Source organism: Furipterus horrens, unplaced genomic scaffold, assembly GCF_987537825.1.
Source record: "Furipterus horrens unplaced genomic scaffold, mFurHor1.1.pri manual_scaffold_8, whole genome shotgun sequence".
Taxonomy (NCBI): domain Eukaryota; kingdom Metazoa; phylum Chordata; class Mammalia; order Chiroptera; family Furipteridae; genus Furipterus; species Furipterus horrens.
The window spans coordinates 100,277,335-100,304,043 of NW_028327178.1; the positions used below are offsets into that span (position 1 = coordinate 100,277,335).

Below are 26,709 nucleotides of genomic sequence, written 5' to 3' on the forward strand. Positions count from 1 at the left end.
CCCACTGAGCCACACCAGCCAGGGCTCTCTTTTCGTTAATTTAGGTGTTAATTGCTATAAAGGTCCTTCTTCTTAGAACTACTTTTGCAGAACCCATAGGTTTTGGTATGTTGTGTTCCCATTTTCATTTGTTTCATGTATTGTGAATGAGAATAAACTTTTGACTGCGTTAACTCCATGAGATTTTTATAAATCTCTATATTTTTGCTACAGCCATGAACTGACTTGACTAATACCTAGGGCTAACTGGAGTCACAGGGAGGGAGTACAAAAAGATGCAGAGCCCTCAGGTTGGTGCATCAGTTTATTTGGCAAAGAGTTGAGCCTTCTCAGGGTAGAGGTTGAGCATAGAACAGAGAGGTCCTCAGCTGGAGCCCGTGGGAATTGCAACAGGGAGCCGGGCAGCACTCTTAGACTATGTAATCATCCTCCTGTCCACACTAGTTGTAAGGAGGCTTGAAATGAGGATATAGCATTGATTTAAAGGGTTCTCTGGAAGAGAAAATTAAGTGGTAAACAGTCAGGGAACCCTGGGGAACATTCATGTCCAAACTTAATAACACCCTTGGTCTCAGTTCATGGGAACAAGTATTGTTTTTGTAATATCAGGAGTTACCCAATTTTAAGCAAGTTCACCCAAGGGGTTTGTCAATTGAGCATATAAGTGCAGACCAGGTCTCCTTAGGCCTGGCCGAGACAAGGGGCCAATGGAGAGGACAGACTAAGGCAGTAATAACTGGGGCCTTGAACAAAGGAAGGACAAACAAGCAGACGGATGATGTTCTGGGGGAACTGAATGAGAGTGAAAAAAGAAGTAGCGGCCCCCATGTTGGTTTTTGGGTTTACTTTGCAGCGAGTGGCAGACCAGGTGTGGAGATCGGAAGGCGCTGCCTTATGCTGCCTGTCTCTGTGACCAGGAGCTGGGTGACTGCAGACCTCTGTTCCAGGTCACACCTTCCGAACAGCAGTGAGGACGCCTCCCCAGGCCCGGCCTGCCCCACCCCCCACCCCCGACTCACTCATCGTCCAAGCAGATGTTGCCACAGAAGGTCCAGCAGCACGTATGGTTCGGCCTCACACACGTTTGTAGCTTCGTGCACCTTTTCTCGCAATACTCAGACGGAGGCTGCACCCAGCACTGCTCGATTTCTTTGACTTCGGCTGGAACTGAGATGGTAGGAGGTAGCAGGGCCTATCCGCTCACAACGTGGAGAAGAAACCCTTCTCCAGCTTAACAATCCCTGAGCTCTGGAACCTGAGCTCCGAGCCATGAAATATTTCTCTGCCTTTCAAGAAAATCCTTTCCCTGAAGGCTAGCCAGTGTCTTTTCATAGGAGACCATCCTGGTACGATGTGACTACCAACTGACCACATGACCCCATGGTATGTCAGGCCTTCGAGCCCTCGCCAAGCTCCCTAAAGACAGGACCTAGGACACCCTCACTATGTATGATATCAACTCACTGAATCTATTCTCATATAACCTTAGACTTCAGGACCTGCCATAGCCTGTCTTTAATTTCCACATCCCATAGGCAGACTGGAAAACTGAGCTGGGGGAGACTAGGAACCTACTTTTTCCCTTTCCTGTTCTCTCTTGTTTACTTTATTTTATTTTTTAATAATTTTATTTTTCACTTACAAGTGACATACAATATTATATTAGTTTCAAGTATACAACCCCAAAGATTAGGCATTTATATACCTTATGAAGTGATCACCCTAGTAAATCTAGTACCCACCTGGCCCCGTGCATAGTTATGACAATATTATTGACTATATTTCCTATGCTGTCCTTTACATCCCCATGGCTGTTCTGTAACTACCAGTTTCTACTTCTTAATCTTTTTTACCTTTTTCACCCAGTCCCTCAACACCCCTCCCATCTGGCAACCATTGAAATGTTCTCTGTATCTATGAGTCTGTTTCTGGTCTGCTTGTTTATTTACTTATTTTTTAGACTCCACATACAAGCGAAATCATATGGCATTTGTCTTTCTATGTCTGATTTATTTCACTGAACACAATACCCTCTAGGTCTATCCTGGTGATACCACTTAACCATTCAGCCTCTCCCCAAATTTCGCATCTTTCACTGCCCACAACCTTCCCTCTCAGTCCCTTCATTATTCCCACTGTTCTTATCAGAGGACCACAAACTTTGACTTGCTAAGTACCTCTATTTGTCTTGTCTGTTTTTCCCTTCAAGCTAAATGAATGTGTTAAAATATTACCCTTTGGGTATTCATCAAAGGCTCACTCAGATCAGGCACAGAGATTCTGAAAATACAGGCTCAGAGGGAAGCTCTGTGCTGATGTTTCTTCTCCCCACAGCAGTCTGACATCAGAAAATACTACTTCCCATGAGCTTATGAAATGCAGACGAAAGCTACATTGCCTTTCCATATACCCAATATTGCTTTATGATCTGGGAGAGAGAACTTTGAAGGGACACCAGACAGGGAACATTCGACCTAATCTTACTTGGATGTCTCTGCTTTAAAGAGGGTTTGATCCTTTGAAGGGTGATCCTGGAAATTGGGCGCTGAATTAGTTATGCCAGACATCCCAGGCCTACTCAGAACATCCTCCTCCCTCGCCACACACCTACAGAAAAGTTGGTTCCTGATACCGCCCAGCACAGGCAGAAGCATCACCACCCCACAGACGTATATGACGAATAGGAGAACCCACGGCTTCATGGTTGTCTCTACACGTGTTTGGGTTAAGTTCTGGCACAAGACAAGTCTTCTCCAAATGCTGCTAGAGGCAGAAGAGGAATTAAGGGCAATAGGCTAGAAAAGAGAGAGGAAGTGCTCATGAATATTGTGTTATTCTCTCTCCTACTTTTCCTTCTCACCCTCTGGCACCTAACAACATATCAATCTAGCCATTGGCTTCCCCAGGCTTCTTCCCCATCTCACACTGGGTACCGCTTCCTTTGCAAAACTATTTATTTAAAAAGCGCATTACTGGTTTTCCAATTAAAAAGTAATAAAGATTCAGACTGTATAATTTGTAAAACAAAAAATACAAAGAGAAAATGGATACGCATCAGGAATTCCCCTGCCCCAGAGATAACTAGTATATGTGTATCCCTTAATGTTGCAGTCATTATTTTTATGAAATTGGAATAATAGGGTACATTGAGTGTCCTAATTTTTTATTTAAAAATATATGTAACTGAATGATACAGTTTAGTCAAGACCCTAAAACAAAGAGTGCCAGAGTGATTCCAAAGTGAGTGATGAAATGGACTACTCAGCAGGTCTTGAAAAAGATGATGGCCAACAATTGGTCAAGGGACTCTTAAAACTTTCATCTACAGCCCTGGCCAGTGTGGCTCAGTGGGCTGGGCATCGTCTCACAAACCTAAGGGTCACTAGTTCAATTCCCACTCAGGGCACGTGCCTGAGTTGCGAGTTTGGTCTCGATCAGGGTGCATGTGGGAGGCTACCAGCTGATGTTATCTCTCACATGGATAGTGCTCTTCCTCCCTTCTCCTCTCTCCAGAGTCAAATTTTTAAAAACTTATATCTACATAGATTATGTAAATGCAAGTTTTAGGCATGTGAATCATTGACTTACTGACTTTGAGGCAAATTGGATTTAGGTGGCTTGAGAGACAATGGAAAGACAGAAAAAGAAGGAGTGAAGCCTTTAAAATGGAAAAGATAAGTTGTTTGGGGACTTCCACTCTGAGACACTTACGTCTGCTCTGCAACTTACTCCATTCAGAACCTACATCCCTGCCAGCTTGTCTTGGTATGGCTTGATGAAGGAAAAGTGCCAAGTTAAGGTGTTGAGGATTTATATATCATTCAGTAATACTTATATCAAAGGATACAACTTAACCGGTGATGCTCCAGGCCAGAGGAGAACGATCTTTGAGAATGGTAGGCTTTCAAAAACCCTATCAATTATAATACTTGCATTTTTTGCACAGGAAAGCCAGGGAGCATTGCACAGGAAAGCCTCAAGCATGGCTCATAGTGTTCTTCTGATCCCCTGATGGCACCAGCTCAAAGCAAAACAGAGGTGCAAAGAAGATGGTTAACCACTTACAGGTGAGGATATGAAGTATGAGGTAACTGGGTGAAGTTGGGCATGGATTAGGATTCCTGGCATCTGCCTTTTGCGCAAAGGAGGAAGGCTGGCACACGGTGACAGGAACACAATAACCCCCAAATAATAGGTTCTATAAAGCTGTTTATTGGTATTCGATGATATCATTCTAGACCTGAGTTGTTCAGAGCTTTCAGATCTGTTCATTTAAAAGGTCTCATGTTTAGTCCAGTTTTTTAGTTCCCTACTTGCCCTTAAAGGGTGTTCAGGATCTGGGGTTGCCCTGTCCCCTTCTTTGCATAACTCAGGTGTGCTAAGGGAACCCAGAGAAGGGAAACATCGTCACACCCAGGCTGGGTACTACTCACGTAGAATTCTGGGTGGATTCTTTGGCCGTCCTGAGATAGAGTATAGAACAATGAAAAGGTCCCTAGGTATCACAAAGACACAAAACTACTGCTCCCACAAAACTCAGAATCCCTGGGCTTTCCAGATAATATTAAAGGAGAGAACATACTGAATTTTGAGTCAGAAATGCTGATCTCGAACATTATAAATAAACTTGGTGGACTCAGGCCGGTGTCATTGTCTCTCCATCCGAGGGCAGTGGACCACCTGACCCCAGCTTTGCATTAAAAAAAAAGAAAAGAAAAGAAATGCTGATCTCTTGTTTCTTCTCTGCCCCTTCTACCTTTGGGACCTCTGACGGGTCATATCACCTCTATCTCCAGTTCTTATTTGAACAACAGAGACGACGATCTCTACCTCACAGAATGATGTTGACATCACCTGAGCAGGGAACTCATCCAAGCAAGCCCCAAATAAAAGTTTATGCCTCAAGACCTTACCCTCACCTACCTCTGAAGGTGTCTGAGTTGAGTGTCTGCAGTTAACGGACTGACAGCTCTTTTATCTTGACTCTTCTCAATTGGGGAGGGGGAAGGGAGGTTGTGTCCTGGCACGGGGGGGGGGGGGGGCAGACTAGAAAAGGTCAAAGGCTTAGAACTGGATGATTTTGGTAGTGGCAGATCTTTACGTTCTGCCCAGTAACTACATGCTTGTCAGATCACAGACTGTTTCCTTCAATACTCACCCATCCAGAAGTACTGGGGATTCTTTGATGTGATCAGTATCTCCCCCTAAGCGAGGAGGCACATTATGTACCTGGGTTGCAGCTCTGGCCACTCCCAACAGCTCCCAGACTAGTCTTTATCTAATGCATTTGAATCTCTCCGTAGATTAGAAGTGGAAGATAGTCTGTACATCTATTTTCCTTTGACTTGTCATGTGGGCTATTGAAGGTCTAACCCTCTTCTGTATTGATTCTCCTTTGCTAATTAAAGCATAACCTCATCTCTCACCAAATGCCATGTGACTTTTATGTGAATAAAAAGAGTCCAAATAGGAAGGACTTTAGAAGGAATAGATTTGGTTCACCAAATATCAAAGAAGGGCATTATATTGAGCACAGGAGAGTATGTATATGTATTTATCTATACCTAAAATACCTATTTATTCTTTCATCCACAAATTCCACTTCTCTTACATTAGTCTAATGCAACAGACTAAATGGGAGAAGGTGTTTGCAAATAATACCTCCAATAAAAGGCTAATATCCAAAATATATAAAGAACTCACATAACTCAACAACAACTACAAAATAATTAGAAAATGGGCAGAGGACCTCAACAGACACTTTTCCCAAGAAGACATACAAATGGCCAATGAATATATGAAAAGATGTTCAACTTCAAATCAAAATCGCCACAATGAGATACTACCTTATACCTGTTAGAATGGCCATTATCAAATACGACAAGAAATAACAAGTGTTGAAGAGGAGGTGGGGAAAAAGGAATCCTCATACACTGCTACTGAGAAGGTAAACTGGTACAAGCACTACAGAGAGGCCTCCAAAAATTAAGAATAGAGCTACCATATGACCCAGCAATCTCTCTTTTGGGTATCTACCCCAAAATTTTCAAAAACATTATATATAAATATATATGTACTGCTATGTTCATTGCAGCATTATTCACCATAGCCAAGACATAGAAACAACCTTATAACAAAGTTACAGGAAAGATATATAACTTTAGCCTCTCCCAAAGTGAACAATAGGCTAAAGAAGATGTAATACATATACATGACGGAATACTACTTAGCCATAGAAAGGATGAAATTTGCAAAACCATAGTGAATCTAGAGAGTATTATATGGAAAAGGACAAGAACCATATGATTTCATCCGTATGTGAGATAGAAAACAGGAAGCAATAAGCAAACAAACAAAACCAACAAACAAGCTCATAGACCAAGACAACAGTATGATGGTTATCAAAGGGAAAAGCGGGTGGGAAGGGTATGAAGAGAATAAAGGGGGTTCAAGTGTACGGTGACAAAAGGAGACGAGACTCAGAGTAGTGAGCCTGCAGTGCAATATACAGCTGTATTACAGAATGATACCCTTGAAACTTATGTAACTATTAACTAATGTTATCCCAATAAATTTAATACTTTTTTTTAAAATTGAGGATTTATGAATAAAAATTCTCAACATAATGTTATCTAGATTATCAGTAATCTGGTACAGCACAAATGCTTGGCAATAGATATTTAGTTTAAACAAAAGCTGTACAATTATAGGAAACCACGTTTTGTGAAATATTTTCATGATTAAGTGAGGGTGGGACAAGATGGGTAACAAAAGGTGGGTGACTCAAAATGTGAGAAAACAAAGAATTGTTTATATTAAATATGCAAAGAAACTAAGATTATGCTGTTGACCCTTGAACAATGTAAGGGTTAGGAGCAACGACCCCCGTGCACTCAAAAATCCACTCATAACTTTGGCCTCTCCCAAATCTTACCTATAGCTGGCCCTTAGCATCCATGGATTCAACCAATGGCAGATGGAAAACAGTGTTGTTGTTTTATCGTGAGTTTAGAAATGAAAGGCAAACAAACAAAAACCAAAAAAACACACATGTTTTTGATCCTAGGTTACCTAAAGCTGCAGATAAGAAATCCGAAGATACCCAAGGGCCAACAGTATTCACTGCAAAAAATCCAAGTGTAAGTGGACCCATGAGGTTCAAATCCACGTAGTTCAAGGGTCAACTTTACAGGTTAATTCTATACAGTGAGATAGATTACAGTGTAAATTAGTTTGTAATTAGAGAATAGAAATAGATTACAGCTTTCAGGGAAAAAGTTCTGTCTGCAGAAAGACAGGGTTAGTTACGCGACAGGAAGGGCAGTCTCTGCAGAAGCCCAGGTCCCATGCAGAGCAGGCCACGGGAAGGGGCAGGCACCAGGGAGGAAACCAGGACTCCTTGTCCTGCTCTGGCCTGGCCAGTGGAGGCAGGGAGGAGCCCAGGACATCCTCTCTTTTCTTCTCTCCTCACACCAGCCCTCCACGAAAGTCAGTGGCAGACTTCAAGCTCACTGCCCTGGCTGAGTCATGGCAACCCAGGCTCTGCTGCCCACCCTGCTTCTGTGTGTGCTGCTGCTGCAGGTCCACGGAGGGCCCCGTAGTTGGAACAGGAAGCAGAGTAGGTGATGGGCTGGGGGCAGGCACGGGGAGGGGGAACGAGGGGCTGTGTGCAGCTGAGGAGGACCTGGGAATTGGAATCTTTCAGCACGTCCTGCTCTGACCACAGCACTGGGAAGACTCTGGGTCCTCCCAAACCATGGCCCTTCAGCTTCAGCCCCTTTACCGGGCCCTGGGACTAGTGATGGGGGTGGAGGGCAGCCTACACCCTTCTGTTCTCCATTCCCCAAATCCAGAGACATGGCGCACACACTAGTGAAAGGTGCACAGAGCTGAGAATCAGACAGGAAAGCAAAACAACAATTCTTTGATTTATGCGCATCCGTGACAGCTCAACATCCCGAGATGTTTCTGGGAGTAAATTCTGGGGTGTAAAAGGTCAGATTAAAGTTATCATTGATGACCAGGATGATGACAGTAGAAGGGAAAGATTAAAACTGTTATTTTGTGGAAAGGGGCAGGGATACTACAGACAGACAGAGAGGGCGGACAGGCAAGTTCATCTTCTCTGGACCCTGCGAATTCTGGAAAACGGGGGAAGGTTTACAGATGTCTCAGACTTCACCGAGTCCTCACAGTCCAAGTGCAGATTGTATCGGGGTGACTTCACCAGGGCCATCACTAATATGAGCGACAAGGCCCTGGCTGCAGGAGTAAGAGGGTCCAGGAAGCCCGGACATTGAGCTCTACTGGTGGAGAATGAGGGTCATGCATTGAAGACACAACCAATCACCAGGATTGGTGAGGGGTGGAAAGTAACTTCCCTGAAAAATCCAGAGTGTCAGAAGTGGGACCTCGGTTCTGGGGTCTCAGAGGGGTACACTGTGTGGCCTGGTCCCATGACCCTGCTCCTGCTCTGTTGCAGACACACAGCTGTCCACAGAAATCAAGGACTGCGAGAAGAGAATCGAGATACATCTGTGCAGACGCCCCTGTAAACACCACAGAGAATGTCAAGCAAATAACGTATGCTGCTTTAGCTTCTGTGGAAGCATTTGCATGAGCGTCCTCTGAGTGGGAGAGGGGACTGGGCTGTGCACGCTGCACCCCCGCCCACCACTGAAGTCTGTGCCGAAGAACAAGGGCCTCAGATCCCAGGCACGGGGCTGTCAGCAGCAGCGCCGCTCTCCCCACTGTCCGGACGGCTTGTTCCTGTCAAATAAAACAGAACAAATGCCCGGGGACTTGCCTATTTTCCTTCCAGGACTGTGATCACTGAGAACCAGTGCAGAGCCCAGCGTGCCCCCGCCTCTCGGGTCCAGGGCCCTGATCTCTCCCCGTGTCTTGCTCCGCTGCTGTCTCTCCCTTCGGCCCACGCACCCCTGCCAGGGCCCCAGAGGCCCAGCCCCCTGTCGCTCTGCTCACTGAGCCAGCGCTCCTGTGCGCCAGCCCCCAGCGCTAAAGAGAACGTCCTCACCCTGGAGGCAGAAAGGCCAAGTGAACCATGACGTAGGTGGAGGCTGGACCCTGGGGCATAGAGTAGGAGGCCCCCAAGGAGGCCCCTTCTTTCTTTTTTCCCCTGTTAATTCTCACCTGAGGACATGTTTCTAATGATTTTAGAGAGATAGGGAGAGGAGGGGAAGAGAAACATCAATGTGAGAAACATCTATCGGTTGCCTCTTGTATGCGCCCAAACCGGGGATCTAACCCACAGCCTGGGTATGTGCCCTGACGGGGAATTGAACCCCCAACCTACTGGTGTACAGGAAGATGCTCCAACCAACCAAGCCACCTGGCCAGGGCAAGGAGGCCTCTTCTTAAACTTGACCCACACCTGTCCCTTTCTCCCTTTCTCCTTGTAAAGTTCAGACAACTGTCTCTATACGGAAGAAAATGAATCCCAGGAAGTTAAGTGACGTGCCCAGGGCCAGAGGGAGTGAGAGGCCTCTCTGGGTGCTGCAGGAGGGTGTCTCCTCTGACCTCGCTGCTTGCTCGTTGCTTCTCCACCGCAGTGAGACCAGAGGCACGGAAGTGAGAGCCTGTGACAACCCCAGCCGCCCACCCCCAGTCCAGCCTCCACTAGGATGGCCACTCTGACTCCGGGGCCTGGGACATGGTGCCAGGACCTCGGACTCCAGTGCCTTCCCTTGACAGAGTGGTCCCTACCTTTCCCAAATGCTCCTCCTTATGGCCTCACTCTCTCTCTCTCTTTTTAATCCAGAGGAAAGTCACAGGGCAGGGGGGACAGGTGGGCCCATTGTGACACTGCTAAGGCTTAATCGGCACAAGGTGGCTCTGAGCCTTGTCTTGGGTCTCATGGTGAGTCAGTGAGAATTAATCACTGCGGCCCAGGCTCCACATCTGTGTTGTCACAGCGCCTTTGAAATGGCGCTGGGGCTAGACCCAGGGGCTGAGTCAAGTGTGGCCCCTCAGACATGGAGTGAGGTGTGGAGAACGTAGGCAGGCCGGTGTGCGGTGTGACACTCCAGCCCAGTGCTTCCTGGGCATCAGTGAGCGAGACATCAGAGGAGGACATCTGCCTCCATCAGCCCAGAGCCCTCAGCCACGTCAGAAGCATCACAGCGCTCCTGATACGGAGCATCTTCTCCACCTGTACCCAGAGCTGCCCTTGGACCCGGGGACCCGGGAAAGAGGTCATGACCAACCACCAGCACAGACATCGTCGGAGGTAGGTAGGTGGTGAGGGACGCCCTACAGAAGCTCGTACCGGGTTCTTCCTCAGGTAACCTCACTCTCCAAGCATCTTCCCAGCGCTTGGCCGTGCCTCCAACACCCCAGGAGAAACTGTTAAGAGAAGCAAGGCTACCTGCAAGGGCCCACATAGGGAATGAGCTCCCACGCCCAAGTCCAGTGTTCCCTGCCATGTGGGCGCATGTGGCTGCCAGGTTGACCTATTCCTTGCCCTGGCGTGAGCACTGGACCATCAATTATATAGGAAACAGTTGTTCCTCTTCCTTGTGATAACTGGTGCCCTGATCTGTGTTCCAGAGAGTTCTCTGGACACTCCACCCTGCCCCACGGAACTCAGACACCACATCAAGAATGCTATGGCTTGAAGGAGTGCTTGCCTGGACATCACTGCCTGTTCTGTCTCTTTGGGACAACTGTGTGCCTCCATGTTCAGCAGAGGAGCCAGAATGCCTGGAAGACTTTGAATCTCACGGAAGCAGAAGAAGAAGCGAAAGCACATTCTTCCATGATCTGGGTCTCCATGATATTAAATCACAGCCTGCAAAACAGTCTAATGGTTGCCACAGGTTTTGCATTATTTGTTCCCTTCTCATGCTCCAGATCTGCTCCCTCCTTATGTCAATTCACATGGGAGTATTCTAGAAGTATCTCCCATCTCATACATCATGATGTTGATCAACTCCTGGCTTGTTTTCATCCTTTGGATGCCCCCAATGCTCACTGGTGGGTCCATACTAATGCCTTCACCAGCAAAGTGCATCCCACCCCATACTTTGTCTGGGGCATAACAAACTCAGGAGGCCTAATTAAGACGCCACCGGAAGTGATCTGGAATGCAAAGGTCAGGTTTAGGTGCTGAGTGCAATATCTACCACCAAGAAACGCACTTCGGCCCAAATAAAATTGGAATTGGCATGGCACACAGAATTCAAGGAAGGTTCTATCCAAAGGAAGTTATTCCTAAGTTTAAAATTCTAGTATTAAAATTACATTCTCTAGGAGTATATGCATCAGGTAATGTAGTGTCCAGTGTCTTATGTGGGAAGAGCTCACTCCCTGAAAATCATTAGTGAAAGGCTGTGAGAAGGTAGAAGTAAGAATCTAAGTTAGAAGGCCCCAAACATCTGATTTCCAAGGCTGTTTTGGGTCATTGTTGCTGGGCGTATGATGGTCCTTTTTATGTTGATTCAGGTTTTCTCTTATTTACAGAAAATTTACTTAAATTATCATTTTTAACATTAGTTATTTTTCTTTTTGAACAACTCCAATTATTATATATTTAGATTTTCTTTGCCCATCTTTTTAATTAATCCTTCTTTTTTTTTTTTTTTTACATTTTGTTTTTGGTCTCCTGGTTTTCATTCTTTTTCTCAATACCACTTATAGTTTAGTTGAATCTATTTTCTTGAGTATCTTGTCACAATCTTTATTTATGAGATGACTTTTATCCCTTTCTTCAATTTTTTTATGTTCTGTTAACCCCTTATTTCATATGTTCTTGGTATTTTTTTTGTTTGTTTTTTAAGGCTTATTTTATTCTCATTCAGCAGTGAGGGAGAAACATCAATGTGATAGAGAAACACTGATTGGCTGCTTCCTACACACACCCTGGCCGGGGATCAAACCTGCACCCTGGACATGTGCCCTGACCGGGAATCGAACCAGTGGCCTTTTGGTTAGGGGACGACTCTCAACCAACTAAGCCACGCTGGCCAGGGCCTGGGGTTTTTTTGTTTGTCTTGTTTTGTTTTGTTTTGTTTTTTGTCTACTTAGGTGCTAAGTTTTAAAATATGTGATACAAGATATTTTTCATATGTCAAAATATTTGTTTACAGATATCTTAATTAAAGTTGCACTGTTGCGTTACCCTTTTGGGAAAATTTTCTCACAGAAATGTTTCAATTTCATTTTTCCTTGTCTTTAATAGTAGTTTTACGTTCAAATTGCCTGCTAGCTTTCCATTAACTTTGTAACATTTTATTTTAAGAGACAAGCAGTAACAGTTTTATGCTCAAATTATTCTCAGCTTTGGTCACTGGAAGGTCTTTTGGGTTGATTTCCATTTTCCCAATAATTTAAATTTGGAGCATTTCCTTACTTTCTGATGCTAAAAGATACCCCAGTCTCACCTTGTGTTTTTGAGGCTCAGTTCTAGAATCAGCCATTTTTTCTAAGAAGCTTGGTTCATTAATTGGAAAATGGTGTTTAGAAATCAAGATCTGGGCTCTTGGTGTGCTAATTGCAACTGCGATACCTCTGCTTCTAAGCTCTTTCAGCAGGCCTAGCTAGGAAATATAGGTATGTATAACTAATCCATGTATACACATGTCTATAATTATTTCTTTGTCTGTCTATCTGTCTGTGGATTAATCTAAACTCAAGTTTATATTGATGTCTCTGAGTACCCCAGAGTTCATTCTAACATTCTCCTTTTGCTTATTTGTAACTTCTTTTCTCAGACAGTTAGAAACCTGGCTCCTATCATCTACCAGTCATTCCCTTACTTGTTCAATCTTATATATACATAAAGTCATTTTAGAACTGTTTTCCCATACCCTGTGAGAAACCAATTTACCAGAGACCTGCTCTCTGAAAAACTGAATGAAAGGGACACTTGCCAATTATCTACCTTAAAATGTCATGTGAAAGATAAGTGACATTCTGTGAAGCCCATGAGATTAGCCTATCAGCTCTAAGGTAATCAGTTGGGGAAGTGTTGGAAGCCAATGTACACTGTAGGATAAGAATCGTTTGGGGGATTATAATAAGGCAATCGAGGATAGTGGAATGGAGTAGAAAGAGACGAAGGCCATTGTTGGTAAATGAGTTTATTTGCCAAGGATTGCCTCCTTCCCAGCCCTTGGGGAGAACTCACTGGTGTCCCAAGTAAGACACTGCGGGTTTAGCTATCTCTCATAGGTTTTCTGCAAGAAAGAAAGGTTAGATGTTAAGAGGCTAGGGAACTCTGAGAAACAAGCATTCATTCCCAAGCTTAACACTACCCACCCCGCCAGACCATGGGACAGGCAGACTTTATGTAACAATAGAAATTGTCCATTTCTGAGTGGGTAAGAAGTGTGGTATCAGTTGACTGAGCACAGAAAGGTCAAAATGTGGGACCTGGTTGAGCCAAAAGGGCTCATGGAGTCAGTGGTTAGAAATCTGGATGAAAATTAGAAAAGGGTAAGCTGTTGAGTAACATATATAATGAAAGAAGCAATGTGCCCCAACCTGACGTCTTAGTTTATTTGCCAGTGAATTGCTTTGCAGGTTTAGGGTATATTGTCTTCTGCTATTTTTGTGCCTAGGATTTGGAGCACAGCAGTCCTCTGTTTAGAATAACAGCACCTGAGAAGAGGGCGAGGATCAGCGAGGACACATAGCCAAGCACACATCTCCCAACTCACTCCATCTTTCCAACAGATGTTTCCGCAATAGGTCCAACAGCACGTGTAATTCGTGTTTTCACATTTCAAGGATCTAGAACACTTCTTTTCACAGTCAATGATGTTTGGATTTCCCCAGCACTCCTCAATGGTCATTTTATCCGCTGAAATTGAGGTGACACTGTAAGAGGTTAAGAAGCATGGGGAGAGAAGCCCTTCCGAGGCTTAACAACCCCCCCAACAATCCAAGCCCAAGTCCCCAGCACGGTATTTATCTGCCTTATAAGAAAACCCCTTCCTGAGCCTCCTTGTGGCACCTTCACTGATATTTTTCCCTTCTCTGCTCCCACAGGTCTTACCTGCGTTGCCGATCTCTGGGCCCTCTTTGATCATCCTAGAGATAGGACTCAGTGTACTTTCAGCCTTCATGTGCCCTCCTATAAAGTCTACATTATTATCTAACAGCAGATCAGGGCCTGAGAGATCCTCTAGCCTCGGTACCATGCTCATATCATAGTGTGGGAAGCCAGACCAGGGAAAGCAAGGAGCAGGTTCCCTCCCTTTTCTTCTCCTCTTTGCTGTCCATGCCTTTAATAACTCGCCTCTCTTCAAAATCTCCTCTCTCATTCAGTTTTCTTGGCCCCCTCCATTGATTCCCTTTTTTAAAAAAATCATATGGCCTCCAACTTTGCCCCACTAAGGACTCGTGTCATGTCTCTGTTCTATCTTTTCACATTTTGAGAGACCCTACCACTAAAACAAAGGGTCTGTATTAAGAAATACCCGTTTGGTACTCATCAAAGCACACCCAGCTAGGACACAGAACTTCTGGAAGTATGGGAAGATACAGCAGCTCTGTCTCGGTGCGCCCTCCGCCCCAAAGACAGCCTGACACGGGGAAATAGTATATCCTTAGAACCTATGGAGTGTGTACGAAAGTGGACAGATACTCATGCCACGTTCAAGGTTGAAAGAGGAAGCATTAAAGGACCTCAAGTTGGGAATTTCTTAGATCTCTGCGCATAAGAAGATTGTGATTCTCCAACATGTGACCCAGGAAATGCGGGACCTGAATCAGACGTGCCAGACACAATAGTACCCCTTCACTTGCCCAGAAACAAGCACAACACCCCCCTACCCTTTGTTTCCAACCCAGCCTCATTACCTGTACCTGGTTTTTCCTTTAGTTCTCCCAGCACAGACAGTAGCACCATACACAGGAATGTCGTGAGTAGAGGCATCCAGAGCTTCATGATGCTGGCCACGTGTCTGAATATGTACTGTCAGGATTTCTTTCCTTCCCAGTTGCTGCTAGAGATCAAGACATATAAATAGTTGTAAAGCAAGAGGAAGTGCTTATAGAATATTTTTATACTTTATCTTCTAATTATTCCTCCTTACCTTCTACCCATCCAACAACAGGTACACATTGCAGCCAAACACTGATAAAATGGGCCTTCCTCATGCAGAAAAAAATATTTAAAAATGAATTGCCTTCCCTTGAGGGAAAGATCATTCAAATTCAGCATACAAAATCCTTAAAACACTAAAAGAGTACAAAAAAAGCATAAGATATTTCCATTAATCCCTTCTATTGATGCATGTTATTCCGTCTTTTATATGTACATGTATATAAAAATGAATTGTTTTTATAAACCTGAAATCCTATCAGGCTTGCTGTTACACATCTTGACTTGAATTTAAAATTAAAATGATATTAAAACAAAAGTTTTGGCCAAGACCTGTGAGACATATCAACTTGTAGGACTTTTTAGTAAAAAGAGAGGGAGAAACATGGCCAATAAAGTGGAAAAGGGATTCTTAAAACCTTCCTTGTTTTAAAGGTGGAAAATGGTCAGAAATTTGACGTCTTTTCTGCAGGAGGTCGGTGAGTAGATTTTCTTTAAAGAATGTTGTTCTTTCTTAGTTCCAAGTCGCTAGAAAGGCTTTAAGGGTACCTCCCACTGAACTTCGCATGTGCCCCAAGGGTCTGTGGAGACACAGGAGACAGGTGTTTGAGTCACACCCGAGAACACAAAAGCCTAAGAAGCTGGCCAAAGTGACCTACGGCTACAAGAAAGAGTCTACAGCTTGTACTAATTTGACAGGCCAAAGAATGCAAGAAAGAGCCAGGCAGGTCTGTGCCAGATTGTTCCAGGCTGGCTGCCTCGGGTCATGCAACCTCAGCAGAAGGAAGTAGAAAGTGAGTGGCCGTGTCCCTAAGGTCTGGGAAAGGAGCCACAGTAGACCAGCCAGAAAGGAGCTGGGTTCAGCCATATCAAGAGAACCACAGCTGAGAAACTTCCCTCAGGTGGGGTTGGAGGGATTCAAAGAACCCAGAAAGCCACCCACGACAGAGTCCATTCTAAGCCCAGAAAGCACAAACACAAAGGAACATGCTACCTGCCAAAAAGAACTGTCTAGACTAATTTGCCTCTTCTCCCTCCTCCACCTCCAAAATGGCACTCCACCAACTGCAGGAGGAGAGGAGGGAAAGAGGAAACTGACCACTTTCTTCATCAGTTGCATTAATTCAGGCTTAGTGTTTTGACTCTTGCATGGGCTTGGACTTTTTTATGTGTTCTAAATTTAGGCAGTGTCTAGAAAGTGAAGTTCTATACCCAAGCTCTCACACAGCAGCAGGGAAAGAAGTAGCTCTTCTGAACAAATTTAAATGCAACAAAGAACAAGTGTCTCATGAATATTTCCCTAACGTATTAGTTACATGTATCATTAATATTTCCCCATTAATCATAAGACACCTGAAAATTTATAATTTCTCTTCCCCAGGGACAAAAATAAACATCATTGGGAACTTCCTTGCAACTAAAATTTGGTTAAATGCATTATTAGCTTCAGACCTCAGATTTGCCGATCCGAAAGTCCTGAATAAAGGATATTGCTTATTGCAAACCCTAGATAGTTGTTGCCTGTTTTCTCTCCATTAAAATTGGTTTATTCTACCAACAGGATATACATCTTACCTAAGAGGAAAATCCCCCCCCCACCTTGCTACCACACTTAAAATTGTCACTATAGTATAGGACAAAAAACAAAATGTGAGTACTAGGGTCAGAGAGACCCTCAACATATTTAGCTTAATGTAAGTTATGTGATTGGCCGAACACCTAACTCCTCAAGCCTCAGTTTCCCACCTCTGTAATATGAAGATGATATTAGTATCCACATTGCAAATGCTGAATATATGAAGTGCCAAGTATATGACTTGGCACACAGAACATGCCAAATAGATGTTGGCTATTAACTACTATTAAGCTCAGACTCTTTTCTTCTCCAGAGTAATAAAAGTTATTTAATTTCCTTGACTTCACTGTGGTCTTTTTTTTTTTTTTTTTTTTTTTTTTTTTACTGTTTAATCTATTTAGAATTAAGGCTGATGAGTGGGTGAGATTCCATTCTTTATTCATCTGTCCTAAATTTATTTGTCCCACAAATACTTCTATTAAGTGACTACTATAAGCCAGACACTATTCTATGCACTGAGAATACAGTAATGAACAAAGCCAGCAAAAGCCCTGCATTCATAAAGCTATATTCTAGTAACTTGCCCTGGCTGGTTTAGCTCAGTGGATTGAGCGTCGGCCTGCGAGCTAAGTGTCGCTGGTTTGATCTTCCAGTCAGGGTACATCAGAGAAGGAAAACTCTGACTCCAAAAAACCTCCGCTGCCTTGCGGCATACCTCTTCAGGGGAAAGGCTAAGGGAGTAAACCCCGACAGAAAATCCGGAGCCGGAGTCCCTAAGGCGGTTTGACGTTGTAGTCAACACCGGCAACTCCTGCAGCGCACCTGAAGCCAAGCTGTATCGACTCCGTCTTTCCCTTGGACCCTTCAGCTGCGAAGAGAGGTGGGGTGCGAAGAGAGGGGGGGTCTGCTGCATGGGCAACAGCAGACCCTCCATATTACCCTGCCCAGGCTCTGTAGCTTCAGCGTCATCGCAAGATGTCGATTCAACATGGGAGGAGACAGATACCATGTCACTCCCGAGTCGGACTGCACAGCCATTCTCGGCGGTGCAGATAGACTCTTAAGAAGCTACACCATCGTCTCTCGAGATGGACGGCTGCCGACGACGATTCTAGTAACAGGGACATCCAGCATACAAGATACATAAATGAAGTGCACAATAATAGATGAAAATCACTGCACAGTAGAAAAAATAAGAGAGGGTTTAGGACCTGGGACAATACGTGAAATAATTGGTGGCTATTGTTTTAGGCAGCTCACTGGTGGTGAGAGGTGGCTTTTTGAAAGAGGAGGTGAAGTATTATTCAGAAAAATTCCTTTCCCCAGCCCTGTCTCTCACCCCTAACCTGGTGCTTCACTTTACTAAGGCGAGCAGAAAGCAAGAAAAGAAGCAACGACAGAGAAGTCTGAGTACTGCAAATAATACCGTCACAATGGAGTAATTGTCTTTTTTCCCTGGAAGTGACCGATTTTCTTCCAAAATCTTTATTTTTGCTTTGATGTCTTCAACCAAGCAGAAGATAGCCTATGTGCATTGGCTGAAATCCCCCAATGGTCAAAAGCAGGCACCATACCTACAGACATTTTAAAAGGTGCAAAACTCTTTAAAAGGGCCAAACTTATTCTCCTCTTGGCATGTGTGAAAAAACAAAATAGGAACCTAAAATCTGAGGCACAATGACCTTTAGATGGATTGCCTTTAACTTTTTAAAAACTACTATTTGGAAATAATTTTGAAGTTACAAGAGTAAGAATAGTACAAAGAGCATCTGAATACCATTTGCTCGCATTCACCTAGTTTAAGAATTTACCCCTAAATATCTTCCCATACACACACAAACATACACACACAACACACACATATTCTAAACCATATATATTCTAAACCATTTGAGAGTGTCATTTATCTTGGCCCTTATTTAGAAATAATACTTCTGTGAGGATTAACAAAAGGGACATTCTCTTACATGATCATAATTCAACTGTCAACTTCATTAAATTTAACATTAATAAAATATACTTTTATACATTAATCTACCATCAGTATTCCATTTTATAAATTCAGCCAATAATGTCCTTTGTCTGTTATGACACTGGAATTTTTGAATGCTCCCAATACAAAAAGCCAATCCTTTCTTTTAATTCAACATTCCTTATTTGGGGTTTGTCTGAAATTTCTTCATGATTAGACTCAGGTTACGTATTGTCAGTGGAAATACTATGTAGGCAATACATACTGTCCTTCTCAGAGTGTCACATATGAAGGGACATGGTGTCCATCCATGTCATCTTTCTGTCTTAGTGTCTGCATTTGAACAAGGACAATCGTTACTTCTGTAGAGACGTAGTATTGGCATGATTTGAGCACCTGATTTGAACAGGGACCTCATCCAAGCAAGCCGCTAATGAAAGAGTGTGTAGGCTCACACTTACAGCCCCAGGACTCTGATACCCACCTACCTCTGAAGATGGTCGGGTCAGAAGTGCTGGTTTCACTGCCGGTTCCTCTTCCTGGCCCCTGGGAACCACGGAGCTCCTGCACAGGGGCGGACAACAAGCAGAACAGGTTTCAAAGACTCAGAATGTAATCATGGGGGCCATCAGTTGGATGTGTACGGATTGTCACTGGATTCCTATTCAAGGAGTCCTTTCTTTTTTTTCTTTTTGCTGCAGGTAATATAGTTAGACACAGAGCCCTGTGCAATTGCAGGAGCTTCCCCTCCCCCGGCATGCACATTTCCTGGAAGCCTGGCTGATTGTGGAGGTTGGGGAGGATCTGTAAATCTTTCTTCTCTAATATTGGAGTGATGACTTTTGTAAAGTCCCATCCATCTCTATGATAATTTCTCCGCTGCTGGCATCAGTGTTACACTACCTCATCATCAATGTCTCGTGGCTTTTGTGCTGATGAAAAGAGAGAGCTCTTCCAAGAGAGTTTTGAAAAGGCCCCATAGCACGGAGATTGAAAACACAAACTTACCCTGGGTTCAAATCCTAGCTCCAACTTACTCTGGTCAAATGACTGTCTTCCCTGTGCCTCAATTTTCTCATTTGCCAAGTGGGGATAATAATAGTCCTTTCCTCCTAGGGTTGCTGTGAGTAATTACTTGTCAAGCACTTAGAGCCAATGTCTGGCATAAAGGCAGTGCTGTGTAAGGTCTGTTAAATAAACAAATGACACACCTAATGAAGTATCAAGAGCTACTCAGTTTAAACCAAATTCACTATGTGTCAGATATTTAACATGTATTAACTAATAACTCTCACTGACCCTGTGAGTTTAGTACTATGATTATTCCCATTTTACAGATGCTGCAACTGAGGCACAGAAAAGTTAAGTAACTTGCTCAAGACCACAGAGCCAGCAAGTGCCAGCTACAGGATGTGAAGGATATGAGTCCAGAGCGATGTATGCCAGATGGTGACTCCTGCAGCTCCCCTTGGGAGTGGGAGCAATGATACTCCTTGGACCCATTTCCCATCACCAAGATCATGCTCTCCAGGTGCCCTTAGAATACTAGTGGAGAAGCATAATGGGAATGGGAACCCCAAGGACCAAGCTGACTGTGGATAGCTCTGGGTAAGTCCCAGTGAGGCCTGGAGTATTGCCAGAGTTGCTTGGCTAGAATGGCAAGGATAGAAACCAAGAAAGAAGAATAGCCCGATGGATTGCCCAAACATTTCCTTCTCTGGCTCTGTTTCTTTGCCTCTTCCCACTTTACAACATGTCCTTGGCCTTGACATCTTCACAGGGCCCCTCATCACTTCATCCCATTTACTTCTCTCTGTAGAAAAAATGGTTTCTTTCCAGAATATCATTTACTGCTTTTGTACTATTAAAAGAGCAGCCCATGCTTAATGCATAAATCTTGTAAATCTATGAAAATGACGGCTAAATTTAAAATTAATGTAAACTTTGTCATCCTGTACTAACACTTTTGTGCCATCTAGTAAAAAAGCTAAAAGTCATACGACAAAAGAGATAAGGCATATAGAAAACAAGTGATGAAATGACAGAGGTAAGTCCCTCCTTATCATTAATTACTTTAAGTGTAAATAGATTAAGTTCTCCAATCAAAAGAGATTGACAGAATAGATAAAACACATGATCCTATCAGATGCTGTCTATAAGGAACTCAATTTAAATACAAAGACACAAATACATTGAAAGCAAAAGGGTGGAAAAAGGTATTCATGCAAATAGTAACCAAAAGAGAGCAATGGTGGCTATACTCATATCAGACAAAATAAACCTTAAATCAAAAAAAAGTTTACAGAGACAAAGAAGGACACTCTATTTTAATAAAGGCTCAATGTGGCAAGAAGATATAATAATTATAAACATTTATCTACCTAATGACAATCATCAAAACACGTGAAGCAAAAACTGACAAAAATTAAAGTGAGAAATAGAAAGTTCTACAATAATTATTGGAGGCTTCAATACCCCCATTCCCAATAATAGATAGAACAACTAGACAGAAGTAAGGAAACAGAGGACTTAAATAACACAATGAAACAACTAGATTTAATAGTCATATAACAACAGAACACATGTTCTTCTCAAGTGCACATGGGACATTTCAGGAGAGACCATTTGTTAGACCACAAATTGTCTCGATACATTTTAAAAGACAGATGTTATCCAACCACAGTGAGATGAAGTTAGAAATCAATAATGGAAGTAAAAATGTAACATTCACAAATTTATAGAAATTAAACAACACGTTATTAAGCAACTAGGGGTAAAAGGACACTATCTCAACATATTAAGAGTCAAAAATGAAAAAGCCACAGCAAACATCATAATTAACGGTGAGAGACTGGAAACTTTTTCTATAGAATAGGGAGAAGAGAAAGGTGACACTTTCACCACTTCTATTCAATGTAGTACTAGAAGTTCTAGCCAGACCAATTAGGGAAGAAAAAGAAATTTTAAAATATCCAAATTGGAAAAGAAGAGGTAAATCGGTCTCAGTACACAGATTATATGACCTTATAGATAGAAAATACTAAAGATTACACACACACACACACACACACAAAATCTACTAGAACTAATAAATGAATTCAGCGAAGTAGCAGGACACAAGATCAAAAAAAAAAAAAATCAATTGCATTTATATACACTAACAATGAACAACCTGAAAAGGAAATTACAAAAACAATTTTATTTCCAGTAACATCAAAAAGAGCAAAATATTTAGGAATTAATTTAACCAAGGAGGTGAAAAACTTGTACAATGAAAATTACAAAACGTTGCTGAAAAAAATTGAAGAAAACAGAAGTAAATAAAAGTACATCCCATGTTTATAGATTAGCTGAGATAATATTGTTAAAATATCAACACTACTCAAAGTGATCTATAGATTCTATGCAATCCCTATTAAAATCCCAATGGTATTTTTGCGGCAATAGAAAATCCCATCCTAAAATTCATATGGTAGGTATCTTCAGGGACTCCAAACAGCCAAATAATCTTGAAAATGAAGAAGAAAGCTAAAAAGGCTCACAGTTCTTGATTTCAAACTTAATACTAAGCTCTAATTATCAAAACAGTGTGATACTGGCATACAGACCAATGGAACAGGAGAGCCCAGAAATAAACCTTGGTATATGTGGTCAAATTATTTTTGACAAGGTGCCAAGACTGTTAAATGGGGAAAGGACCATCTTTTCAATACATGGTGCTGGGAAAACTGAATATCCATATGCAAAAGAATGAAGTTGGACCCTTACCTAACACCATATGCAAAAATTAAATCCAAATGGGTCAAAGGCATAAATGTAAGACAAAAACTACAAAACTCTTAGGGGAAACATAGACAAAACCTTTGTAACATTGAATACGACAATAATTTCTTGGATATAGCATCAAAGGCACAGGTAAAAAAAGAAAATATAAGCAAACTGGAGTCCATGAAAGTTTTAAAATTTTGGGCAGCAAAAGACACTTATCAGTAGAGTAAAAAAACAACCCACAAAATGAGAGAAAATATTTTCTTGTAAGGAATTAATATACAGAATATACAGAAAACTCCTAAAACTCAACAGCAACAAAATAATAATAATAATTTGAAAGAAAAAATTTTGCTAGGAGCAGCTCTAGAGCATGAAAAGAGAACAAATAATGCAAAAGCAGAGGCAGCCATGAGGCTGTGTGTTTGGTGGCAAACAGTCCAGCTTTCATCAGAGAACTCCGCTGGGACTTGACATTTTGGGGACCCAGGTCACAATAGAACGTGCATTTGCTTCTTCTTCTGCTTCCGTGAGATTCAATGTCTTCCAGGCATCCCCACTCCTCTACTGAACATGGAGGCACACAGTTGTCCCAAAGAGACAGAACAGGCAGTGATGTCCAGGCAAGCACTCCTTCAAGCCATAGCATTCTAGGTGTGATGTCTGAGTTCCGTGGGGCAGGGTGGAGAGTCCAGAGAACCCTCTGGAACACAGGTCAGGGCACCAGTTATCACAAGGAAGAGGAACAACTGTTTCCTGTATAATTGATGGTCCAGTGCTCACGCCAGGGCAAGGAATAGGTCAGCCTGGCAGCCACATGCACCCACATGGCAGGGAGCACTGGACTTGGGCGTGGGAGCTCATTCCCTATGTGGGCCCTTGCAGGTAGCCTTGCTTCTCTTAACAGTTTCTCCTGGGGTGTTGGAGGCACGGCCAAGCACTGGGAAGATGCTTGGAGAGTGAGGTTACCTGAGGAAGAACCCGGTACGAGCTTCTGTAGGGCGTCCCTCACCACCTACCTACCTCCGACGATGTCTGTGCTGGTGGTTGGTCATGACCTCTTTCCCGGGTCCCTGGGTCCAAGGGCAGCTCTGGGTACAGGTGGAGAAGATGCTCCGTATCGGGAGCGCTGTGACGCTTCTGACGTGGCTGAGGGCTCTGGGCTGATGGAGGCAGATGTCCTCCTCTGATGTCTCGCTCACTGATGCCCAGGAAGCACTGGGCTGGAGTGTCACACCGCACACCGGCCTGCCTGCCTGCATTCTCCACACCTCACTCCATGTCTGAGGGGCCACACGTGACTCAGCCCCTGGGTCTAGCCCCAGCGCCATTTCAGAGGCACTGTGACAACACAGATGTGGAGCCTGGGCCCCAGTGACTATTTCTCACTGGCTCACCATGAGAACCAAGACAAGGCTCAGAGCCACCTTGTGCCGATTAAGCCTTAGCAGCGTCACAATGGGCCCACCTGTCCCCCCTGCCCTGTGACTTTCCTCTGGATTAAAAAGAGAGAGAGAGAGTGAGGCCATAAGGAGGAGCATTTGGGAAAGGTAGGGACCACTCTGTCAAGGGAAGGCACCGGAGTCCGAGGTCCTGGCACCGTGTCCCAGGCCCCGGAGTAAGAGTGGCCATCCTAGTGGAGGCTGGACTGGGGGTGGGCAGCTGGGGTTGTCACAGGCTCTCACTTCCGTGCCTCTGGTCTCACTGCGGTGGAGAAGCAACGAGCAAGCAGCGAGGTCAGAGGAGACACCCTCCTGCAGCACCCAGAGAGGCCTCTCACTCCCTCTGGCCCTGGGCACGTCACTTAACTTCCTGGGATTCATTTTCTTCCGTATAGAGACAGTTGTCTGAACTTTACAAGGAGAAAGGGAGAAAGGGACAGGTGTGGGTCAAGTTTAAGAAGAGGCCTCCTTGCCCTGGCCAGGTGGCTTGGTTGGTTGGAGCATCTTCCTGTACACCAGTAGGTTGGGGGTTCAATTCCCCGTCAGGGCACATACCCAGGCTGTGGGTTAGATCCCCGGTTTGGGCGCATACAAGAGGCAATGTTTCTCACATTGATGTTTCTCTTCCCCTCCCCTCCCTATCTCTCTAAAATCATTAGAAACATGTCCTCAGGTGAGAATTAACAGGGGAAAAAAAAGAAAAAAGGGGCCTCCTTGGGGGCCTCCTACTCTATGCCCCAGGGTCCAGCCTCCACCTACGTCATGGTTCACTTGGCCTTTCTGCCTCCAGGGTGAGGACGTTCTCTTTAGCGCTGGGGGCTGGTGCACAGGAGCGCTGGCTCAGTGAGCAGAGCGACAGGGGGCTGGGCCTCTGGGGCCCTGGCAGGGGTGCGTGGGCCGAAGGGAGAGACAGCAGCGGAGCAAGACACGGGGAGAGATCAGGGCCCTGGACCCGAGAGGCGGGGGCACGCTGGGCTCTGCACTGGTTCTCAGTGATCACAGCCCTGGAAGGAAAATAGGCAAGTCCCCGGGCATTTGTTCTGCTTTATTTGACAGGAACAAGCCGTCCCGACAGTGGGGAGGTTGACACCCTGTGCCCTGGATTTGGGTCCTTGGGTTTGGGTCACAGGCACAGTCGTAAATAGAGAGTTAGGGGAGCAGGCTCCACAGCAGAGCCCCGTCTCTCACTCACAGGAGGCTCATGCAGACGTTCCCGCAGAAGGTCGAGCAGCATGTGGTATCTGGTTTGGGGCACTTTAGGAAATATGAACAGTGGTTGTGGCAAAGATCTATGCTGGGCCGCTTCTCACAGGACTTGATACGTAAAAGGAGCAGGGGAAGGGTCAACGGAAACAGGCCACGCAGAGGACTGCTCCCAAGCTGAAAGTCTCCTCATGACCCCAGGACCCGGGTCCTACTCATCACACTCTTGGCTTTTCAGGGACCTCACTTTCCACCCCTCACCAATCCTGGTGATTGGTTGTATCTTCAACCCATTACCTCCATTCTCCACCAGTAGAGCTCAATGTCTGGGCTTCTGGACCCTCTTACTCCTGCAGCCAGTGCCCTGTCGCTCATATTAGTGATGGTCCTGGTGAAGTCACCCCCATACAATCTACACTTGGACTGTAAGGACTCGGTGAAGTCTGAGACATGCTAAAATAAATTTGCTTTCCCAGAAACGTCTCGGGATGTTGAGCTGTCACGGATGCGCATAAATCAAAGAATTGTTGTTTTGCTTTCCTGTCTGATTCTCAGCTCTGTGCACCTTTCACTAGTGTGTGCGCCATGTCTCTGGATTTGGGGAATGGAGAACAGAAGGGTGTAGGCTGTCCTCCACCCCCATTATTAGTCCCAGGGCCCGGTAAAGGGGCTGAAGCTGAAGGGCCATGGTTTGGGAGGACCCAGAGTCTTCCCAGTGCTGTGGTCAGAGCAGGACGTGCTGAAAGGTTCCAATTCCCAGGTCCTCCTCAGCTGCACACAGCCCCTCGTTCCCCCTCCCCGTGCCTGCCCTCAGCCCATCACCTACTCTGCTTCCTGTTCCAACTACGGGGCCCTCCGTGGACCTGCAGCAGCAGCACACACAGAAGCAGGGTGGGCAGCAGAGCCTGGGTTGCCATGACTCAGCCAGGGCAGTGAGCTTGAAGTCTGCCACTGACTTTCGTGGAGGGCTGGTGTGAGGAGAGAAGAAAAGAGAGGATGTCCTGGGCTCCTCCCTGCCTCCACTGGCCAGGCCAGAGCAGGACAAGGAGTCCTGGTTTCCTCCCTGGTGCCTGCCCCTTCCCGTGGCCTGCTCTGCATGGGACCTGGGCTTCTGCAGAGACTGCCCTTCCTGTCATGCAACTCTGTCCTTTTGCAAACAGAATTCTTATCTTGAAAGATATAGTATTGTCTATATTCCAACTAAAAAAAAAATTTACAGGAAAAAATGAAAGAAAACCATTAAATATGTAAAAAGATATGGAACCACAGTGAGTTCATCATTGGATGAATGGATAAAGAAGATGGGATATAATGGAAACAGAGTATTGAGTGATGCTTACCCGAGACAGGAAGTTGCTAAGAGAGTAGATTTCAAATGTTCTCACCACAAAATAATAATAATGATGATAATGATGATGATGATTTGATGTGATAGAGGTGTTAGATAACACTATGTTGGTAATCATTCTGCAATATATATGTTTTTCAAAGTAACATGTAACATACCTTAAACTTACACAATGTTATATGTCAATTACCTCTTAATAAAGATGGAAAATTTAATATATATCATATATATTATATAACACATGTGTACTTTTCCAGCTTTATTAAGGTATAATTGAGCTATATCAATATATCTTAATAAAGCTAAATATATATATTACACACTTATTTTCCAGAG

The 26,709-nt window shown here is 44.2% G+C and overlaps 4 protein-coding genes across 5 annotated transcripts; 1 reads left to right on the forward strand and 3 right to left on the reverse strand.

The window, feature by feature from the left end:
* Positions 1-440: 440 nt before the first annotated feature.
* Positions 441-2,702, reverse strand: WFDC9 (WAP four-disulfide core domain 9). The gene is made up of 3 exons (XM_090285982.1): positions 2,612-2,702; positions 1,020-1,167; positions 441-492 (listed from the first exon to the last, which is right to left on the reverse strand). The coding sequence occupies exons 1-3, from the start codon at positions 2,700-2,702 to the stop codon at positions 441-443; spliced, it is 291 nt and encodes a 96-aa protein (XP_090142108.1).
* Positions 2,703-7,344: 4,642 nt separating this feature from the next.
* Positions 7,345-8,631, forward strand: WFDC10A (WAP four-disulfide core domain 10A). Its single transcript, XM_090285295.1, has 3 exons — positions 7,345-7,597; positions 8,090-8,105; positions 8,469-8,631. Exons 1-3 carry the CDS (start codon positions 7,528-7,530, stop codon positions 8,629-8,631), a joined length of 249 nt encoding a protein of 82 aa, XP_090141421.1. The 5' UTR covers positions 7,345-7,527.
* Positions 8,632-13,091: 4,460 nt separating this feature from the next.
* On the reverse strand, positions 13,092-14,914 carry WFDC11 (WAP four-disulfide core domain 11). Of its 2 annotated transcripts, XM_090286474.1 has the most exons (3): positions 14,821-14,914; positions 13,677-13,819; positions 13,092-13,193 (listed from the first exon to the last, which is right to left on the reverse strand). In XM_090286474.1, exons 1-3 carry the CDS (start codon positions 14,906-14,908, stop codon positions 13,176-13,178), a joined length of 249 nt encoding a protein of 82 aa, XP_090142600.1. In that variant the 5' UTR covers positions 14,909-14,914; the 3' UTR covers positions 13,092-13,175. The 2 variants fall into 2 exon arrangements, 1 of the variants encoding a protein (XP_090142600.1); XR_016512790.1 differs by lacking the exon at positions 13,092-13,193 and having other exon boundaries at positions 14,827-14,893.
* Positions 14,915-24,860: 9,946 nt separating this feature from the next.
* On the reverse strand, positions 24,861-26,142 carry WFDC10B (WAP four-disulfide core domain 10B). Its single transcript, XM_090285297.1, has 2 exons — positions 25,854-26,142; positions 24,861-25,146 (listed from the first exon to the last, which is right to left on the reverse strand). Exons 1-2 carry the CDS (start codon positions 25,940-25,942, stop codon positions 25,011-25,013), a joined length of 225 nt encoding a protein of 74 aa, XP_090141423.1. The 5' UTR covers positions 25,943-26,142; the 3' UTR covers positions 24,861-25,010.
* Positions 26,143-26,709: the final 567 nt, after the last annotated feature.

Excerpts from the sequence above, each read along its gene's own strand:
- WFDC9 (XM_090285982.1), bottom strand. The coding sequence starts at position 2,702 with ATGAAGCCGTGGGTTCTCCTATTCGTCATATACGTCTGTGGGGTGGTG. Across the intron at positions 1,168-2,611 it reads TATCAGGAACCAACTTTTCT|TTCCAGCCGAAGTCAAAGAA; the intron begins GTAGGTGTGTGG and ends CTACCATCTCAG. Across the intron at positions 493-1,019 it reads AACATCTGCTTGGACGATGA|AGAACCCTTTAAATCAATGC; the intron begins GTGAGTCGGGGG and ends TTTCTCTTCCAG.
- WFDC10A (XM_090285295.1), top strand. The coding sequence starts at position 7,528 with ATGGCAACCCAGGCTCTGCTGCCCACCCTGCTTCTGTGTGTGCTGCTG.
- WFDC11 (XM_090286474.1), bottom strand. The coding sequence starts at position 14,908 with ATGAAGCTCTGGATGCCTCTACTCACGACATTCCTGTGTATGGTGCTA. Across the intron at positions 13,820-14,820 it reads AAAGGAAAAACCAGGTACAG|CGGATAAAATGACCATTGAG; the intron begins GTAATGAGGCTG and ends CCTCAATTTCAG.
- WFDC10B (XM_090285297.1), bottom strand. The coding sequence starts at position 25,942 with ATGGCAACCCAGGCTCTGCTGCCCACCCTGCTTCTGTGTGTGCTGCTG. Across the intron at positions 25,147-25,853 it reads CGTAGTTGGAACAGGAAGCA|ACGTATCAAGTCCTGTGAGA; the intron begins GAGTAGGTGATG and ends CCTGCTCCTTTT.